The 19308-nt window shown below is 68.1% G+C and overlaps 2 protein-coding genes across 3 annotated transcripts; one reads left to right on the top strand and one right to left on the bottom strand.

Moving 5' to 3' along the window:
• Nucleotides 1–19202, top strand: BOP1 (BOP1 ribosomal biogenesis factor). Of its 2 annotated transcripts, XM_028533716.2 has the most exons (16): nt 1–149; nt 1665–1853; nt 6479–6565; nt 16331–16485; nt 16566–16683; nt 16760–16861; nt 16929–17141; nt 17228–17389; nt 17464–17544; nt 17623–17692; nt 17773–17905; nt 17986–18166; nt 18241–18529; nt 18628–18712; nt 18794–18901; nt 18983–19202. In XM_028533716.2, the coding sequence occupies exons 1-16, from the start codon at nt 63–65 to the stop codon at nt 19134–19136; spliced, it is 2214 nt and encodes a 737-aa protein (XP_028389517.1). In that variant the 5' UTR covers nt 1–62; the 3' UTR covers nt 19137–19202. The 2 variants fall into 2 exon arrangements, with proteins under 2 accessions (XP_028389517.1, XP_035887488.1); XM_036031595.1 differs by lacking the exon at nt 1665–1853.
• SCX (scleraxis bHLH transcription factor) lies at nt 13064–14910 on the bottom strand. Its single transcript, XM_028533789.2, has 2 exons — nt 14194–14910; nt 13064–13403 (listed from the first exon to the last, which is right to left on the bottom strand). The coding sequence occupies exons 1-2, from the start codon at nt 14737–14739 to the stop codon at nt 13365–13367; spliced, it is 585 nt and encodes a 194-aa protein (XP_028389590.1). The 5' UTR covers nt 14740–14910; the 3' UTR covers nt 13064–13364.
• Nucleotides 19203–19308: the final 106 nt, after the last annotated feature.

The raw sequence follows: 19308 nt of genomic DNA, 5'->3' as shown, positions 1-19308 counted from the left end.
CGCCCTCAGGCCCACGCGACCTAGTCGCTGCCGGAAGTGTCGGTGCGAGTCGGCCGGGAAGCATGGTGGGTTCTAGGTGCGCGGCGGCGGCGGCGGCGGGAGCATGCCCCAGGAAGCGGCCGCAGGAGGAGGAGACGGAGCCGAAGGAGGTGACAGCGGGCTGCGCGGGACGGGAACGGGAGTGGGCGGCGAGGCCGGGGGCTGCGGCGCGGGCCGCACGTGGTTGCCGAAGGTGTGGGGCCGAGATCTGGGTACTGGCCGCGGACCCTCGGCGAGCCGGCCGAGCACGGGGTGGGCCTGGGAATGGGCACAAGAGCCAGTTGCCTGTCTTGTGCTGGAGATGGCCCTGGGGGTGTCCTAGGCAGAGAGCACCTCTAGCGCCAAGGGTGGCTGGAGTGGGAGGGGCGGGGCTGTGGACGGAAAGACGTCTGAGTAGCGGAGAAATGGGAACCGGAGCTGGCCCCCGTGCAGCAGCCTCTCAAACCCTTTGCATGATGCCCCCACCATTACAAAGATTTTAGCTTACATCCGCAGTAAATACGCACATCATGTTTATACACTGCTTGTATGTTAGATACATTGTGAAAAAGAGAGAGGCTATAAGAGGACCTGAATAGAATCCAGTGACCGTCGCATGGACACACAGTTTTAACTGGACTCACAGTGACTAATGCTGTCCAGCTGAACCCCAGCTTGGTTGTGGGGGTGTCATCAAATCTGGGTCATACGAAGCTTGGGCAGTGGAGCCTCTTAGCTGACTCCAGTTAGCTGGATTGCCAGACTGCCCTTCACCCTGTGACATGTCCTCCCTCCTGCCCCCCCGCCCCGCGGTCAGGCAGCTCCGGACACCAGGCTTGGCTCCATGCGCCGTTTGGCTCTGCTTGTACCAAACCATTGGTGCCATTTTTACTTGTTCCTGCAATTGTGTAGCTAACGAATATCGGAGACAAACAGCTTGAGTGAGCATGCTATTATTAGAGCTGTTTCTATGAAGACTGAGTTGAGTGTTACAGAATAACTGTTTTAAGTGCAGGTCAGCCAGTTAGCCGTGAAACCTAGGATTCTGCACTGAGATGCTTCCCGAATGTCCACAAGTTCTGGTTCCACATGTAAGGGCAGTGGCAGGCCCTGCTCGCTGTGGAGCTGGGGTGAGAAGGTGCCTGCTCAGGAAAGCTCCGCTCCTGCACCACCAGGGGCTGAGCGCATAATCTCGTTTTTCAGCCAAGCTTCATTTTTGTCACTTTTCAGCCAAAATTTGCACCCACTGCCTGTCCCAGTCTGGTCAGGTACAGGGACTATTCAGGTTGGAAAAACTCCTTAGGGCTTATGGTCCTCTGCTGGCCCCAGCCCATCTCCTGGCCTGGCCTGGAATGACAGGGTGGATGGGGAGGGTGGAGAGCCAATGGGAGCTGGGGGCTAAAGAGGGGACATTGTCCTTCAAAGTCCTTACCTTCTGAGAGGCTGGGACTTAAACGTCCCTTCCAAGGGCAGGTAGTTATATTGCTGTTGGAGGTGGGCAGTGAGGAAGGCCTGGGCGGGGTGGGGGGTGGCTGGTTGTGTTGGAGGTGGGGGCTAGGACCCGAGGGCTATGGCTGTGGGGGCGGGTCACACAGCTCGTGGGGAGGCTGTGGGGTCTGCCGTCATTAACAGTGTCCTTCTTGCAGCCCTCCCTCTGGGCCCCTGCTCCCAGCCTCGGGGACGGCAGCGATCCTGGCCTCTCCGACAGCGAGGAGAGTGTGTTCTCAGGCCTGGAAGATTCTGGCAGTGACAGCAGTGAGGACTCCGCTGAGGGACAGGATGGGCCCAGCAGTGGCAAGGGCCATGGTGGGACAGAGAAGACCACTGGGCAGCAGGTGGGTGACTGAGGGAACCCCCCATGGGCTCCCCTGTCTCAGTGGATTCGCCAGGAGGGAACAGGCCCGCCAGGCCTTGGGCTCTCTGGGGAGGGGCACCCTGCACTGCTATTTCCAAGTTGTTCTTTTTCTCTTCTCTTCTTTTCTTTCTTTAATAAATTTTATTTATTTATAGAGGGGGGGAAGGGGGAAAGAAAGAAGGAGAGAAACATCAATGTGTGGTTGCTTCTCACTCATCCCCTACTGGGGACCTGGACCGAAACCCAGGCATGTGTCCTAACTGGGAATTGAACTGGCGACCCTTTGGTTTGCAGCCCAGCACTCAATCCACTGAGCTATACCAGCCAGAGCCCAAGTTTTTCTAGGAACCCACAGGCCTTTGTTCTTCCTCCAGTGCACCTAGGGCACATCTGGGACTAGGCAGAACACCTGTTTGAAGGTGGAGTGCTCTCCAGGGGACTCAGCCCGTGCTACTAGACTCAGTCATAGGCTGGGTTTCTTAGGGGCAAATCCCCAGGTGGGGCCCCTCGTGGGCAAGGCGCTGCTGGGGGACACACGAGGGAGCCAAGTCACCCCACAGGACCCCAAGAGCCACCTGTTCTGTGGTGCTGAGATAGGGTACACTCTGCTGTTATCTCTGGGTTAGAAGGAGAGAAAAGCTTAGTTCAACAGAAGTACAACGTTTATTTGTTAGAACGTTCTAGAGGCAAGTTTATACGTATTTGTACTGTTTGTACCCTGAAAGTTAAGACCTTGAGTGTACAGCAGTCCACTCCCGCAGTGCAAGTCAGAGAGCCACGCTGCTTTGGTCTGTTTCCTTAGGAGGAGGAACCCTGCAATCAGCCTAGACCGCTCACCGCCCAGGCTTCAGCTGCGGTGCCCAGAGGGGTGCCCAGAGGGGGGGTGCCTGAGCTCTGCTGGCCGGGGCCTGGAGGGCTGTGGGCGCCTGTCCTCCTTTCTCTTTCCGACTTTTTAAAGTTACAGAACATACGCTCCTCGACAGAAAAGGCAATAAATCTCCCCTCAGCAGCGCTCAGTAGAGAGTGGAAGTTGCCACTCACTGCACTTGCTCCAGTTGGTGGCCACAATGGAGTAGTTTAGTTTACGCACCTCACCCCTTTAAAAATTAAGGATCCATGCATTTAAGTATTTCACTTTTTTCAAACACTGTTTTAAGATTTTGTTTATTTTATTTTTAGAGAGGGAAGGGAGGGAGAGAGAGAGAAACATCCATGTGCGGTTGCTGGAGGTCACGGCCTGCAACCCAGGCATGTGCCCTGACTGGGAATCGAACCTGCAACACTTTGGCTTGCAGCCTGAGCTCAATCCACTGAGCTACGCCAGCCAGGGCTGTATTTCACTTTTTAAAAAAGATTTTGTTTATTTATTTTTAGAGAGGGGGAAGGAAAGGAGACAGGGAGAGAAACACCAATGTGTGGTTGCCTCTCACATGCCCCCTGCTGGGGACCTGGCCCACAATCCAGGCATGTGCCCTGACTGGGAATTGAACCCGTTACCCTTTGGTTTGCAGGCCTACATTCAATCCACTGAGCCGCACCAGCCAGAGCTAAGCAGTTAAACTTTTATCCTTTTGCGTAAACAAGGTATTCATAATAATTTTTAAAAATCAAAACTGTTTAGTAAAAGTGATTTTTTATTTAAACTTCATGAACCAGGTAGTGTGTGCAGGTGCGGAAGGGGCACCGGCTCCAGGCGTGCCCCTGCCTGTCCCCTCCGAGCCACTGGGCACGTGGACTTCCACGTCCACCTGGGCTCTCGCTCAGGTCTCTGCACCTGTGTCGCTGGCTGCTGTCTGCAGTGCTGCCATCCTGGGTCAGCGGGACCGAGTCTGTGGCCCAGGGGAGAGGACCTGCCCCGTCTGCTTCAGGCGGCGGAGTGACCTCTGAGCTCTCAGTGGGGGGGCCCCTGGGGGCCCTGGAGTGGAGGCAGCCCTTCGGGTGAGGCTGCCCGTGGCAGTGGGCAGCGTGGCTGCTCCGGGACCTCCGCCCCGCCCTGTCCTTCGCACTGGGCTGGCGCGGCGTTGGGGGTGCGGTGCCTTGGCTGCCGCCAGCGGGATCCTCCTCCTGTGTCTCGCCAGGCCCCAAGGGCCGACCTGGACAGGAGCCCCTGACGTCATGTCTCTGGCTTTTCGTGCTGCAGCTGAGGGTGCAGCCCTCCCTGCGGGAGGCGTTTCTGTCTCAAGGCTTGGTCTTCGAGGGACTGGGTTTCCCTCTCTCCAGGCCACGACAGTGAGCTGAAGGGCCGGTGCTCTCGGCTCCTCAGCGGAAAGCCCCTTCGCTCCTTGTCCCCACCTGCTCCTCAGGTGCCATCTGCAGCCACCTCCGGGCTGAGCTGGGCACTCCCCTAAACATCTGCTCACACCCCTCCTTGGGCGCCTGCGTCCCGTCCCCATCCCACAGCCCCAGGGGTGGAGACGGAGCCAGCAGGCCGGTCAGTGCTTCCTGCCTGTCCATCTGTCCCCTGTGAGCGGCCCCACGACAGCCCATTGTGTGCTGGTGTGGGGCCTCACTCCAGCGGGCCCCTGCCTGGAGCCGTGTCTTCCCTCTCCTCCTCCTTCGTGTCCGTTTTTCCTGCTCGTCGCCTCCGGTTTGTCCTTTCTGCTTCCCTGGGGCCGTTTTTATCCTGTCTTCTTAACCTTTGGTGAAAAAGTTCCCATTTTCATGAGTTCATTTTGCTTGCCACAATCAAGAGAGACGTAGTTACGTTTTAGCCCAGTGGGTAGCACTTTCAGAAACTTGAAGGAGTCCTGCCTGGGCGCCTGCAGGCCTGGGGCGTGCTGCGTGGGGACCCTGCCGTGTCTGGGCCTCTCCACCCACAGCCCCTCCTCAGCCCTGGCCTGGGACGGCTGCCCACGGAGCCGGGCTCCCCTCGGGGCCTGCCTGCGGCCCCTGAGCAGCTTGCGGGGGCTGGCCTGGGGGCGGGGCCTGAGCCCTCTCGGGCCTCGTGTCCCCACTGAGTCTCGGGTGCTGGCGGCGGGGCCGGGGCGGCGGGGACCTTCGTGTCTGTGCCGGCACCTTGTCTCTTGGACGCCTCGTGGTCTCGTTTCTGAACCACCCCGGTGTCCCCAGACTTGGGAGGGCCGAGTCGCAGGCCGGCTGGTTCCCCAGCAGGTCTGGGCGCCGGCGCCGCGCTGCTGCCCCCTGGCGGCTGCCATCTTCCCTACAGTGCCGGGTCGCGGGAGGGTGCGGCGCCCCGGGAGGGCCGCGCAGGGAATGCCTGTGGGAGGCCGGCGCCGCACACGGGAGGGGCACGTCTGCTGCTTCCTGCCAGGACCCCGCGGCCGTGCCTGTGGCACAGGTGGTGCGGGACTGGGCTGCACCTGGAGGGGGTCCGGCGGCTGGCGCTGTGGGCCGCTGTGAGTGGTGCCCCACTGGGTGCTCGCCCAGACCCACAGTCGGCCTGGCTCGGGGCCTGGGGCGGGCGTCCCCGCTGGTGGCAGCGGGAGCGAGGGTGGCAGAGAGCTGTGGGCCCTGGCAGTGGCAGGAGCTGGGGTTCACCTCGGTGCCCCCCACCCGTGCCCCACGCCCGCCAGGCCAGTGCTGACCCACTCTGAGCGGGTGGGGCCGCGGGAGCAGAGGCAGGGGAGGCAGGGAAACCGAATCCTGCCTTGCTCCGGGCCTGGAAAAAAACTCAGTCTCCCACCCTGCTCACGCTGAGGGGAAAAACAGGCCGGAGGAAGAGCCGCCTCGGGGGCCTTTGGCTCCTGACGGGGCGGGGGCGGGGGCAGGGGTGGGCTTGGGGCTGGGGCGGTGCTGTGCTCCGGGGCTCCTGCTCCGAGCACTTTACTGCCCCCAGGGGTGAGCAGTGGGCTGTTTTCCCCATCACCCCGGTTCCGGTGCACCCGGTCCCCCCCGCCCTGCGGCTGGAATCTGTTTTCCAGGTTGAGGTGTGAATGCTCAGAAACACCCACTCACTGACCTGGTGGACGGGTCAGCCTGGGGCCAGGGGTGTGGTGGGTGGGGCCTGCCGCAGCATTCTGAGGGTCTGGGTGCCCTCCGCCAGCTGGGTGGGAGGTGACTCTCAGCTAGGCTTCGGGAGAGGGTCTTGCCCTGAGAGTGGGCCAGCTCTGGTCCCTCTGACAGTGGCTGACTGGGCCCACGTGGCTTCCCCAGGTAGACGGCCTGGCCCTCGCCTTGTCCCTTGGGCCTGGGCCGGTGCGGGGCCCCGGGGCGGGGGGGGGGGGGCGCTGGTTGTGGAGCCGTTGGGCTGGGGTCCCCACAGCCAGTTTTCTCGTTCAGGGGTGCGGGCGCTGCTGAGGTCTTGTCGCTGGTGGCACCCTTCCCAGTCTGCCTCTGGTGCCAGTCCCTGCCTGAGGTCCCCTCCCGGCGCAGGGACACTGATGGGCTTGGCCCTGGGCAGGAGACCCTGAGGTGCACGCCCCCCGCAACCAAGAAGCCCATTTAGACCTGGGGTCCCAGGTCTTGCCCTGAGGCCACACTGGAGCTTCTCGGAGGTTGGGAGCAGCCCGCACCTTGGCCTGAGAGTCAGCAGGAGGGACAGCGTGTCCTTCCCACACCCCCGCCGCCCAGGAGGGGCCCGGGACCTGCCCACGGTTGGAGGATGCTGGTGTCTCAGCGTAAGCACTTTCCCGTCTCCCTCCGCAGGCCAGCACGACCCCCTCCGGGAGGACAGAGGTCTCGGGAGCGCGGGGCGAGGACGGCGAGTACGCAGAGGACAGTTCCGACGAGGAGGTAGGGCGGGCTCTGCCCGGGGCAGAGGGGAGTCAGCCCCCAGCGCGGCCTGAGTGGGCGTCCTGGCCCTCAGCCCCACTCCTGGTCTGGAAGAGTGATTTCGGGGTCTGGGACTCGTGACTGCAGCAGTGTGCGTGCCGGTGTGTGTGTGTGTGTGTGTGTGTGATCGCCCGGAGCGGGGCGGGGGGGTGCGGCGCAGTGTCCGTGCTCACGGCTTGGCCCTGTGGGGTGGCTGGCGCTCCAGGGTCCTCGGGCACTCCGTGGGGGCTGTGCCCACGCTCCGGGTGGACACTGGGGGTGGCTCCCCACACCAGCGGGCCTGTGTGGGCTCCCTGGGTGAGAGGCCTGGGTGCCATCCCCGGCGGGTGGCGGGCGCAGCCGCTCTGTCAGCATCCTGCGGAAGACCGGTGGTGGGGTGCTCCGCCCTGCCCCCGGAGGCACAGGCCGATGGGGCCCCTGAGTCTGGGTGTCCCCCAGGGGCGTTCGGGTTCTGAAGGGGAGGGCGGGAACAGCGTGCTGTTGGGCCAGGGTGTGCAGTCTGGCATCCGGAGGTCCTGGCGGGCGGGCGCCCAGTCTCCTGCCTGCTGCGACTCGGGAGCCCCGAGCCCCAGCGGTGGCCCTGGTGCTGGCTGGCCTCTCCCCTCCCTGGCGGCTCTGGGGCAGGTGTGGCCTGGGGGCTGGGGGACCAGGCCCTTGGCCTCGGGAGCGCTTCCTGCCGCCTGTCAGGGGCGGCCAGGCCTGGGGAGGGTGGCCCCCCTGCTCGCTTCCACCCCCATCCTAGGCTCTGCTGGCAGCGGCTGCAGGAGCCTTGGCCGCCGGCCCGATCCGGTCTCTGTGCGTTCAGAGAACAGAGACAAAACAAAATAAATTGGTTTCCTGGCCGGAGCAGCGGGCGCTCTCTGCGAAGGGGGGCTGCGCAGCGCGGCTCCCGGCCCGTCTCCCTCCCCGGGGCTCTGGCTGTCGGCAGCCACATCCTGTCGGCCACTTTTTTGTATTTGGTATTTTGAGAAATCGATGATGATTGTAAATGGAGTGCAGGCCGGGGGAGGGGCCTTCCACCTGGGGGGGTGCTCCTGTCCCGGAGCCACTGCGGGGGCTGCGGGCGCTTCCTGCGCGATGACTATCCCATATGTGGGCTGAGTGACAGGAGGAGCCGCCGCGCCTGCCCCTCTGCCGCCAGCACGGCCGGGCCGCGGCTGGAGGGGGCGGCAGAGCCCAGCTTTCGGGCCTGCACGCATCCTGCCCTGCCCCCGCTCCCAGCTCGGGGCTCCTGTCTCCCACCTTGAGGTGGTGGCTGGGTCTGTGGGTCCCAGCAAAGTGAGGTGGGCTTTGGCTGAAGGGGCCCAGAGGGCGGGGGTGCAGAGCCCAGCGTCCCCCAGGGCTGTGCCTGGCCCCTGGGGCCTGGGGCAGGGCATGCTGCTTGCATGGCCTCAGCCCCAGTGTCAGCCTCAGTGTCCGTGCTGGGGGCTCGGGCCCCAGGACCCCGCTCCGCAGCAGGCGGGGGTCCTGACAGGTGTGTGCTCCTGGGGTAGGGGACCCCCTGCCACCCAGCCCCCACCCTGGGTGCAGACCTGAGGCCCAGGCTGGGGGTGTGGGGGGGGCTGCTGGGGCATTGGGCCTCTGCGAGCAGTGGGGGCGGGGCCAGCACCTTCCCAGGAGACCCCATGCCCCTCTCCCTGTGCTCCCCCTTCGTCCTCCTCCTGAGTTTGTTCCGTTCCTAGCTGCTCTGGGGGAAGCCCCGGGACACACCGCTAGGCCAGGCGGGGCCCTGCCCGCGTGCGTGCACGCGGGAGCCTTGAGGAGCCTGCGAGCGGAGTCTGCCCCGCCCCCCGTGTCCCCCTGCCCCGCTCCACGGCACCTCACAGACGTGATCTCATCCAGCCGCCAGGACGGGGTGGGGGAGGAGGGGCTGGGGAGGGGGCTGGCGGCCTTCACGGCAGCTGCCCCTCTTTGTTTCAGCCGCCGGAGAAACTGAGGCCCACAGTGGGCGGGGGAGGCCCCCGCAGGCTTGCGGCTGTGTGTCTGGGAAGCACGGTCAGGGCGAGGGGGTCAGGGCCACGGTGAACTCCAGTCCGAGGGGCTGGGAGGAGCCCCGGCCACACCCTCCGGTCGCCCCCGGGCCGGGGTGGGGGCGGGGCCGAAGCCCGGCGGGCCCTCGGCCCCTCGTCTCTGCGGTTGCGCGGTCCCACGGGGACAGCGGGCCTGTCTGCATCCCGAGCCCACGATCCCCTCTGCTCTCCCGCCAAGCGCCGTTAATGGCTTCTCCCAGCTACTGAACCGGCAGCTGCCTCCAGCGCTGGCGGCCTCCCGCTCCTCCCGGGGCGCCTGCCCCCCCCCCCCCCAGCCGCGCGCGCACTCCGAGCGCTTGCGTCGCTGCTGGCAGCCGGACGGGTTGGCTCAGGTTTCTGAGCTGTTTGTGGGGACGCCCGCCCGTCGCTGAGCCTGCTGGTGTCTCGGCCTCACAGGCCGCCCCACGCCTCTGCCTCCCTGGCGGCCTTCCGCCCCCGCCGCCAGCCTCCGAGTGGGGCCGCTGGCCAGGCCCCGGGTCTGGGCCCTGCCTCTCCTGGGGGGCGGGGGGTGGCGCTGGCCTGCAGAGCTGACCCAGGGCCTCGCAGGTGGCACGCACGAGGGCTGAGGGACGTGATGGCTGTGGCTGCAGGCGCCCAGGCGCCTGTGCCTGGCTCCAGCTCAGAGCAGGGTGCTGGGGGGCCGTCTTGTGTAGGGCTCCCCAGGAGCCACCTGGTGGGAGAGAAGAGTCCCCCTGGGGGGGTCAGTGAGGAGGGAGCAGGGGCGGAGGCCCTTGCTCCTTGGGAGGTGCGCAGTGAGCATTCTGGGGCTCAGCGGGGCCTTGGGCCCAGGCCTGTGCAGCAGCTGCGGGCGGGGGTGGGCTTCAGAGCCCCCCGCCGCCCCGTGAGCCCCTTTCCATGGCAGCGGGAGCCCTGGCAGGCGGGTGGGAGGGTGCTGAGCAGGAGCCTCCAGGAGGGGAAGTGCGCCCTGGGGCTGGAGCTGTGATGCTGGGAACGGCCCGCGGGCCGGCGGACAGGGGTGCTGAGTGCAGACGAGGGCTGCCTGGGCGCCGGCTCGGGGCTGAGGTTGAGACCCGAAGGAGATGGCCTGGGGCCTGGGGGCTGGCGCCGAGCTCTCAGGACCAGGCCCCGCCTGAGGCAGCAGCTCTGTCTCTGGTTAGTGTGGCTCAGAGCAGCCTTTGCCTCCCGGCCAGGGGCCCTGGACCCACACCCACCTGGGAACTCCCACTGGAGCCCGCTCGGCCCCAGGGGATGGGCAGGTGGGTGGGGTCTCAGGTGTCTGAGGGCCTGGGGGCAGGAGTGGCCTCTGTGCCTTCTCCCCCCATAGCCCTGCAGGTGCCGGAAGGGGCCCAGCGGTGAGCCTGGAGGGGCCCTGCGCCCACAGCTCAGGGGCTGGTCAGCCCGCACGGCCTTTGTCAGGGGCAGGCAGGAGGAGCGGGGGGCACCTGGGCTGGTCTCAGCGGAGCTGCTCTGCTACCGGAGTCGGCAATGATGGGGCGTGCCCACGGAGGTGTTTGGGGTTAGGGTGCTCTGAGTTCCCCACCTGGGACACCCAGGCCCAACTGACTGCAGCCAGTGGGCTCTCCACTTCTGACCTGTCCACTGTGGTGGTGGGGGCGGGGGCTCTGCTGGCCTTGGCCTTCGGGTTGGGACCTGGCTTTCTCCCCTCCGGTCGAACGGCCAGGACTCACCCTGCTGGAACCTTCTGTGGGTCCAGCTGCAGCAGGTGGGCCAGGGCACTGGCTCACGGGGTGGGGGGCAGACCCTGAGGAGGAGCCGGGAGGGACGGAGGTGCAGGAAGGCCGGGCGCTCCGAGACAGGCGGGAGCTTCGTGCTGGGGAGCCAGCGAACACTGCCGGCATTGTAATCGGAGAGGGGCACGGGGAGAGAGGGAGCCGAGCGAGGGCGGCTGACCCCGCGCTCCCGGGGGACAGGTGGAGAGGGAACGAGGAGCGAGTGAAGGATTCCAGAGGTGGGCCGGCTTCCTCCCTCGCAGACAGACAGGGAGGGAGGTGGCAGCGGGCCAGGCCGTACCTGCAGTTCCAATCTGCGGGCCTGACAGCTGCAGCCACTTTGGGGAGGGGGAGGGGCGGGCTCATCCAGTGGAGCCGTCGCGGCCCAGCCGCGCCTCCGCTCGTGGCCGCCTCGTCCGGCCGGTTGGGGTGGGGACCCTGCCGGCCTGCTCCCCGGCCTGGCCCCGGGGCCGGGCAGCCCCAGGGAGCGGGGCCGGGCGTCTGTGCCCTCAGCCAGGGCTCCCAGCACAGCGCCTGACCCGGAGGGGCTGGCGGCGCTCGCCCGTGGGGTCACATGTGCTTCCTGGCAGCCACAGGTGCTGCGCAGGGTGGGGGCGGCTGGCCTGCGGGCGCGGGCGGCCTGGTGATGAATCATGTGGTGCCGCCAGCAGCTCGTTCCCCGGCCGGGGACAGGGAGCTGACAGCCGGGGCTGATCGGAGTGTTTCCAGCCCAGCTTGGCCCACGGCGGTGGCTGCTGGCCCTAGTGCAGGCTGGCCCCTCCTTGCCAGATGCCTGTGGGGCACAGCACAGAGAGCCTGGGGCCTCTGTCCCAGGGCCGGCTTGGCGGGGGGGGGGGGGAAGCGGGGCTGGGGTGGGCGGGGAGCACCTGCCACCCCCGGCCCAGCGGCTGTGAGCAGCCGAGTGGACTTGCGTGGGGCCGCCCCCGCCACCCCCAGTCTGGTTTGAATTTCTGGAGCAACGGAGGGTGACGGAGTGCTCTCCCTGCCCCCTCTCCCCTCCCCTGCTGGCTGGCGGGCCAGGCCCTCGCCGCCGCCGCCGCTGCTACTGGTGCAGCTCAGGGAGCAGCCGGGCCCCCTGCCCGGCCCGTGGCCGGCCAAGCTGCAGCCGCTGCCGGAGCCACAGGCACAGCGGCAGAGGGCCTGGCCCGTGCGCACTGCCTGGGACAGCCTGACCCCCGCGCCCTGGGGGCTGCCCCAGGGGCCTGTCCCCGAGCCGACTTCCCACCTCCACACACCTCCGCCTGCCACCGGCTCCGGGGAGGGTCCCTGACGCCTGCCTCTCCGTCTGATCTGCTCCGGGCGGGGTCCCTCCCTCTGCACGTCCTTCTCTTGGGCCCTCCTCGGGGCCTGCTCCCTCTCCCCCTGTGGCCACTGGCTGCCCGTCATCTTGGGGGTTCCGTGAGGGAGAGGTGCACCTCCAGCCTGGGCCCAGGTGGGGGAGGTGAGGCCAGTGGGCCCTGGAGCCTCTGCACAGCCTGCCTGGTGCGGCGGGAGGGGCCGGGGGCCCCGGGGGGTGGGGGTGGGGGCTGCCAGCGCCTCTCCCCGGCTCAGGTCCTGAAAGTGCCCCAGGGTCCCTAGAGGGGAAGGGGGGCCTTTCTCAGTCCCCAGCTGGACCTGGAGCCCCCGCCTGGGTCCCGGGTCCTCGGGCAGGTGGGGGGCTTCTGCAGTGACCAGCTCGCCCTCCCCTCCCCTCCCTGGACCAGCTGTAGCTCCTGCAGGATTAAGGAGAGGAAATTTGGAGTTGGGTTTCTCTGAGTGGGCCCTGCTGCTGTGACTTTCTATCCTGTTGTGTTCCTACCAGATTGGACACAGCCCCCTCTAGCCCGTAATGGCTCTGGCTTTGAGCGTTTCCTCCAAAATCACACGGCCGCTTCCTGCTCCGCAGCTCCCCGGGGCCCGTCCTCGCACAGGAGGGGGCACGTTCGGCCCTGCCCTGTGGGGCGCCCCCGCGGGCCCCCGCACCTGGCTGCTCCCAGGGGCTCCGGAGGGCACGCCCCCGGGGGCCCCGAGCCAGCACCTGGTGCTCTGCACCCGGCCCCACACGGGGCCGCGCCGTCTTCCCTCTCTGCCCGCGGAGTCACACCGCTGAACTGGAATTGTCACCTGCGGGACTTTAACGGTGGGCCGGCTGTGCACAGCTCGGGGAGGGGCCTGGACTGCCCTCCTCATTAGCAGATGGGGGAGTTGGGTGGACGCAGTGGTAGGTGGCCGGGGTCCTCCCAGTGTGGGCAGTGCGGAGGGGCCGCATGCTGAGGGGCCGGGCAGGGCACACCCCCAGGTGCACGGAGGTGGCTGCCTCCAGGCCCACGCCAGGCAGTCCCCCTTGCTGTCTCCCAAGTCCATTTCTGGGGGCTCCCCGGGCACAGGCTGCAGTGCCAAGGCCCCGAGGTCTGGCACAAAGCCCTGAGCAGTGCCAGCCTCACTGTTGGGGGCGGCCTGGGTGCCGTGCAGGTCCTGAGAGCGGGGCCCTGGGGCTGTCTGTGTCCATCAGTCCTGCCCTCCTGCCCCCTTGCTGCTCTCCTCGGGCCCAGGCCACAGCTCCCAGGCAGAAGGCCCCTCGCTCTGCCTCGAGGCCTGGGAGGTGGGGGTCTCCCCTGAGAACGGGGGTGCATGCGGCCCGGGGAGGACAGAGCTCGAAGAGAGCCAGCCCTCAGGGTTGGGGACGGGCTCAGAACGGGTTCTGGGCCCTCTGCCCGGACAGCGTGCTTCCACCTTTGGAAGATACTGTTTTGTTTTTAATTATACAAAATTTCCAGACTTTATATTACCATATCACAGACACGAGATGCCAGCACATAGTAACCAGAAGAAACCCCCGGTAGGAAGCCAGCATGGAAAGTTCCAGTGGGCCCAGGCAAGTGCTGTGGCCAGCTCAGAGTCCTGCCGCCGCCTGTCTGTCCATCGACCCCATTCGAGGCCGGAGGCGGCCTGGGCCCGGGGGGCGCCCTCCTGCGCGGGGGCCTGTGCCCGAGTCAGGTCCATGGGGGCCGTCCGTGGGTGGCCCAGCGGCGTCCGCCTCTAGCTCCGAATCGCCGTCTTCCTGTCCCGGTCCTTGCTCTGCGGAGGGGAGGGCAGTGTCAGGCCTGGGCAGGGACCCGGCGCCAGCCCGCGCCTCTGGGCTCCCCCACGCCATCTCAGGTGGCGGGCCAGGGAAGCACCCCCTTCCACGCTCACCCCGCTTCCCCGGGCGCCGGGGAGGAGAGCACACGCTGCCGCGCAGCCGGAATTGTAAAATTAAATTTCCCAGATGTTCAGGCCCCAGGAGCTCGCGCGGGCTGTCTGGAGAGGAAATGGGGATCGGGAGAAGCCGGGCCGCGGCTTCTCCGTGCTCACCCCGCTTTTCCAGTGCCACCGAGCACAGCGGGGGCTGCAAACCACAGTGGCCCCTGTCCCGTGGTGCGGCCCCCAGCCCCCGAGTTTCCTGCCAGCCTCCCGCCAGGGCAGACCCACAGCCACGTCTGAGCGTGCAGCCCTGAGGCCAGGGCCGGGCTGGGGAGGGTCGGCAGGTGCTGGCAAAACTCAGGCTGGGGCGGGGGGCTGCAGCCCGGCAGACTGCCCTGCAGGGTCGTCCTGCCCCCTCGCTGCCCTTATGGGGGTGGGGGCCAGGATTGCCTGAACCCACCCTCTTCTGGCCCCCGTCCTGTTCCAGGTCGGTGCCTGCCCTGCCAGCCTCTCTCCGATCCCCACCGGTTCTAGGCAAGGCTCTCTCATTCCCCTGGGTCCTGTGCTCTGGGGGCTGTCAGGGGGAGGCCCAGCCTTGCAGCCGCAGCCTCGCCCCCTCCCTCCCTGGGAGCTGCGCCCTGGGGTCGCAGGTGCTGCGGGGGGGCTGCCCCACGTCCACACTCACCAGCTTTCTCTGGTTGCTGAGGCAGAAGGTGCAGATCTGCTTGGGCTGGGCGTTCTCCCCGTCGCGGGCTGGGGGCGGCGGGGGGCTGCCGGCGCGGGCTGCGTGGAAGAAGGCGGGCCCCGAGTGGCAGGGCTGCCCGTCACCGCAGGCCTCGCCCACCAGCAGCACGTTGCCCAGGTGCGAGATGTAGCTGGAGGCCAGGCGCAGCGTCTCGATCTTGGAGAGCTTGCGGTCGGCCGGCTCGGTGGGGATGAGCGTCCGCAGCGCGGTGAAGGCGGTGTTCACGCTGTTGGTGCGGTCCCGCTCCCGCGCGTTCGCCGTGTGCCTCTGTCGGGGCTCCCGGCCGGGCCGGCCCCCGGGGCCCGGGGCGCCCCCCGCCCGACGGCCCCCGGCCCGCCTCCGGGCACCCTGGAGGCCGCAGCGCGCCGCGTGTACGCGGCAGGGCTTCTCGTCGGAGCCCGAGCTTTCGCTGCCTCGGTCCTCGTCCTCCGACAGCGGGCTCACCTCGGGGTACAGGTAGCGGCCAGGCGGCGCCGAGCGCAGCATGGCGAAGGACTCGGCCGGCCGCCGTCAGCTCCTCCGCGCGCAGCGCATGCCGCCGGGCCTCGGGGGCGGGCGCCCGGGCCGGGGAGGCGCGGGTCTGGGGCGCCCACGGTGGCGGTGCGCCGCGCGCACGTGTGCGTCCCGGGCTGCGGCGGGGGCTGCGGGCCGGGCCTTTATAGCAGTGGCGGCCCCTCCCCCGCGCAGGCCCGCCCTCCTCCCCGCCTCCCAGCCCCTGGAGGCCGCCGGAGCAGGGGCCCTGCGTCCCTCAGCCTTCTCCCGCCACGCTGAGGGGCCGGAGCATCCCGTCGTCTCTGGGGGATGCAGGGGAAGCGGGAGCCCCCTTACGGCTGGTTCTGGGGCTCTGCCGTCCCCTCCTCTAACCCTCAGCGGAGGCAGGAGGGTCAGATGGGACCCATGACCCCAGTCTTTTCCTCTGGCATGACCAAGTCCACCCAGCTGCCCTGGCCTCGGCGCCTAGCCACACCCTGTCTGTCTCTCCCTTCCATGTGCACTTGGTTCCTCTGTGCCAGGCGGGCGCGGGGGGGGGGGTGCACAGAGGAGCACTGAGGGGCTGTGCCCCCGGAAACCCCACTCACATTTACACCCAGGGTCCCCTGGGGGCACAGCCTGGCTGTCTTGCACCTGCCCCCGCCTGGCATTGGCTGCACCCTCCAGGGTGGCAGAAGCCCTGCTCTCTGCCTGGAGCCCTCCCTGCCTTCCTGGCCCATGCTGCTGCTCTGCTCTGGAGAAACTTTTCCGTGCCCCTCCCTTGCCACTAGGTTCCCCACCAGGGTCTGCCCAGGTATGAAATGGCCATGTAGACTTGGGGACACTGGAGGGCCCCCCCACCCCATGCAGGGAGAATGGCGTGCCTAGCAGTGGGCGGGTCCCACAGATTCGCTCGCTGGGAGCACTCGAATCTGCAGGTCTCGGGGTGGGCAGGTGCGGCGGGCCAGAGCCCGGGGGGTCCTGCTGCAAGGGGGCCTGAGGCTCCCAGCTGGGCGCAGGCTCCTCTGAGCCCCTCCCCCTGTGGCTACTGTTGCAGGAAGCAGCCGCCGGGCAGCAGTCCTCGGGCTGGGCGGAGGGAGGGTGGTGGCTGGCAGGGGCCTCGACCAGGAATGTGTATCCAGGAATGTGGCCACTCTGCCCGTCGGGGGTGGGGGGCAGGATGGGGAGGCTGGGGGGTCTTCGAATGCCTGTAGGGCAGCATGCAGTGGCTCCTGCCTCCCCTTGGAGGGGCTGGCAGGGTCTTCCCCGTCTGTGGCTGCCTGTTTTTGCGCAAGGCCCCGCCAGGGGAGGGAGCCCACGCGATGAGCTCACCCTTGTCTGTGGCTCCAGAGCCCCGGCCAGGGAATCCGGGGGGAGGGGAGGTGCTCGGGGTCGGCACCACTTCAGTGGAAAATGTGAGGTGCGGCTCGGAGCTCCTGTGGCCGGGGGGGGGCTGCCCGGTCGCCGCGCCACGTCACACCCCGGGCCGGCACGTGTCGGGGGGCCTGGCCCCGCCTCAAGGCCCCTCCGCCTCCTGTGTGTCTCTGGGGGGCGTGGGGGGGTGCGCACGGTGGGTGTGTGGTGCTGACTCCCCGTCCGCCGCCAGGATGTGCGGAACACGGTGGGCAACGTGCCGCTGCAGTGGTACGACGACTTCCCGCACGTGGGCTACGACCTGGACGGCAGGCGCATCTACAAGCCCGTGCGGACCCGGGACGAGCTGGACCAGTTCCTGGACAAGATGGACGACCCCGACTACTGGTGCGCCCGGGGGCCGGGCCGGGGGGCGGGGCCGGGGGGCTGGGGGGGGGCCGGGGCCGGTTCTGACGCCCCTCCCCCAGGCGCACGGTGCAGGACCTGACCACGGGCCACGACCTGCGGCTGACGGACGAGCAGGTGGCCCTGGTGCGGCGGCTGCAGAGGGGCCAGTTTGGGGACGAGGGCTCCGACCCCTACGAGGTAGGTGGCAGTGGCTGGCCCCGGCATCCGGGGCAGCTGCAGGGCCCTGGCCCACGGCCTCTGCTTGTGTCCCCAGCCGGCCGTGGACTTCTTCAGCGGGGACCTCATGATCCACCCTGTGACCAACCGCCCTGCCGACAAGCGCAGCTTCATCCCGTCCCTCGTGGAGAAGGAGAAGGTGGGTGCCCCCCCCCCGGGGCGCGGCCCTCACCCCGCCCGCCCTGACCACGTGCGTCTGTCTGCAGGTCTCCCGCATGGTGCACGCCATCAAGATGGGCTGGATCCGGCCTCGCCGGCCCCGCGACCCCACCCCCAGCTTCTACGACCTGTGGGCCCAGGAGGACCCCAGTGCCGTGCTGGGGCGCCACAAGATGCACGTGCCTGCCCCCAAGCTGGCCCTGCCCGGCCACGCGGAGTCCTACAACCCGCCCCCTGAGTACCTGCCCAGCGAGGAGGAGGTGGGTCTGGCCTGCGCAGGGTCAGGGCCTGGGCCCCTGCCCCACGTCAGCCCCGGCTCACCCCCGGCTCACCCCCACGTCCACAGCGTCAGGCGTGGGAGCAGCAGGAGCCTGGGGAGCGGAAGCTCAACTTCCTGCCGCGCAAGTTCCCGAGCCTGCGGGCCGTGCCCGCCTACAGCCGCTTCGTCCACGAGCGCTTCGAGCGCTGCCTCGACCTCTACCTGTGTCCACGGCAGCGGAAGATGCGGGTATGCGGGGGGCGGCGCACCTGGGCAGGGTGTGCGGCAGGGGTTCCAGCTGAGCACATGCTCTCCTGCCCCAGGTGAACGTGGACCCTGAAGACCTCATCCCCAAACTGCCTCGGCCTCGGGACCTTCAGCCTTTCCCCACGAGCCAGGCTTTGGTAAGAGGGCGGGGCTGGGGGCAGGAGGCACGCACGCACGCCCCCGGGTGTGCGCCTCCTCACCGCCCCTCTCTGCAGGTCTACAGGGGCCACAGCGACCTCGTCCGCTGCCTGAGCATCTCCCCGGGGGGCCAGTGGCTGGCCTCAGGTAGGCCTGAAGCTGGGGGGGCCCGGGCTGGGCGCCTGGGGGGGGGGGGCAGCTGCTGAGGTCTCCTCTGCCGCATCCAGGCTCCGACGACGGCTCGGTGCGGTTCTGGGAGGTGGCCACTGCCCGCTGCGTGAGGACGGTGCCCGCGGGGGGCACGGTGAAGAGTGTCGCGTGGAACCCCTGCCCCACCGTCTGTCTGGTGGCCGTGGCCGTGTGAGTGCAAGGCTGGGTGGTGGGGGCGGGGGCTGCCGGGGCTGCCGGGGCCTTGGGGCTGCATCTAGCTCTGGCTGCAGGGAGGATGCGGTGCTGCTGCTGAATCCGGCCCTGGGGGACCAGCTGGCGGTGGGCAGCACGGACCAGCTGCTGGGCGCCTTCACCCCGCCCGAGGAACCTGCCCTGCAGCCTGCCCGCTGGCTGGAAGCCTCAGAGGAGGAGCGCCCGGGGGGCCTGCGGCTGCGCATCTGTCACGGCAAGGTGACTGGGCGTGGGGCCGGGCGGGGCGGTGGGGGTGGGGAGGGCCCCCGCTCAGCCACCCTCGCCTCCTGCAGCCGGTGACCCAGGTGACGTGGCACGGGCGTGGGGACTACATGGCCGTGGTGCTGGCCGCCCAGGGCCACACCCAGGTGCTGATCCACCAGCTGAGCCGCCGCCGCAGCCAGAGCCCCTTCCGCCGCAGCCACGGACAGGTGCAGCGGGTGGCCTTCCACCCCGTCCGGCCCGTCCTGCTCGTGGCCTCGCAGCGCAGCGTACGCCTGTACCACCTGCTGCGCCAGGAGCTCACCAAGAAGCTGATGCCCAACTGCAAGTGGGTGTCCAGCCTGGCTGTGCACCCTGCAGGTGAGGGCAAGGGCCCGTGCACCCTGGGGGTGGGGCTGTGGGGACGCACCCCGCGGGCGGGGCCCCCAGGCACCGGGTCCCACGGCGTCTGCCCCCAGGGGACAACCTCATCTGCGGCAGCTACGACAGCAAGCTGGTGTGGTTCGACCTGGACCTGTCCACCAAGCCCTACAGGGTGCTGAGGTGAGGCCCCTGCAGGCGGGCGGGGGCGGGGGCGGGGGCAGGGGTCCTCCCCACTGCTCCTCTCAACCGGCCCCTCCCCAGGCACCACAGGAAGGCCCTGCGGGCGGTGGCCTTCCACCCCCAGTACCCGCTCTTCGCGTCCGGCTCCGACGACGGCAGCGTCATCGTCTGCCACGGGATGGTGTACAAGTGAGTGCCGAGCCCGCCCGCCCCCTGCCCCGAGGGGTCGAGGGGCCGGCACGCCTGTCTGAGCCACTCCCTCCCCCACAGCGACCTGCTGCAGAACCCGCTGCTGGTGCCCGTGAAGGTGCTGAGGGGGCACACGCTGACCCGCGACCTGGGCGTGCTGGACGTGGCCTTCCACCCCACCCAGCCGTGGGTCTTCTCCTCGGGGGCCGACGGCACGGTCCGCCTGTTCACCTAGGGAGCCCTGTGGCCCCGGGTCCGGGCACCTGCTCAGGACCCTCAATAGAGATGTTTCCCTCCTCTGGCTGGTGGTGTGACCTTGCGTTTGAGCTCTCGAGAGCCCCCCCCACCACACTTCATTTGGTCTCTCCCCGGGGGGTGTGACCAGCGCCCTGTCCCACAAGGAAAGG

The sequence above is a fragment of the Phyllostomus discolor genome, chromosome 7 (assembly GCF_004126475.2).
Source record: "Phyllostomus discolor isolate MPI-MPIP mPhyDis1 chromosome 7, mPhyDis1.pri.v3, whole genome shotgun sequence".
NCBI lineage: Eukaryota > Metazoa > Chordata > Mammalia > Chiroptera > Phyllostomidae > Phyllostomus > Phyllostomus discolor.
This window is presented reverse-complemented; position numbering and strand designations above follow the sequence as displayed.

Bases quoted from the DNA above. Each gene is read 5' to 3' on its own strand.
- BOP1 (XM_028533716.2), top strand. From the start codon at position 63: ATGGTGGGTTCTAGGTGCGCGGCGGCGGCGGCGGCGGGAGCATGCCCC. The intron at 1,854-6,478 runs GTGGGTGACTGA...CTCCCTCCGCAG, and splicing joins AGAAGACCACTGGGCAGCAG to GCCAGCACGACCCCCTCCGG. The intron at 16,684-16,759 runs GTAGGTGGCAGT...TTGTGTCCCCAG, and splicing joins AGGGCTCCGACCCCTACGAG to CCGGCCGTGGACTTCTTCAG.
- SCX (XM_028533789.2), bottom strand. From the start codon at position 14,739: ATGCTGCGCTCGGCGCCGCCTGGCCGCTACCTGTACCCCGAGGTGAGC. The intron at 13,404-14,193 runs GTGAGTGTGGAC...TCCCCTCCGCAG, and splicing joins TCAGCAACCAGAGAAAGCTG to AGCAAGGACCGGGACAGGAA.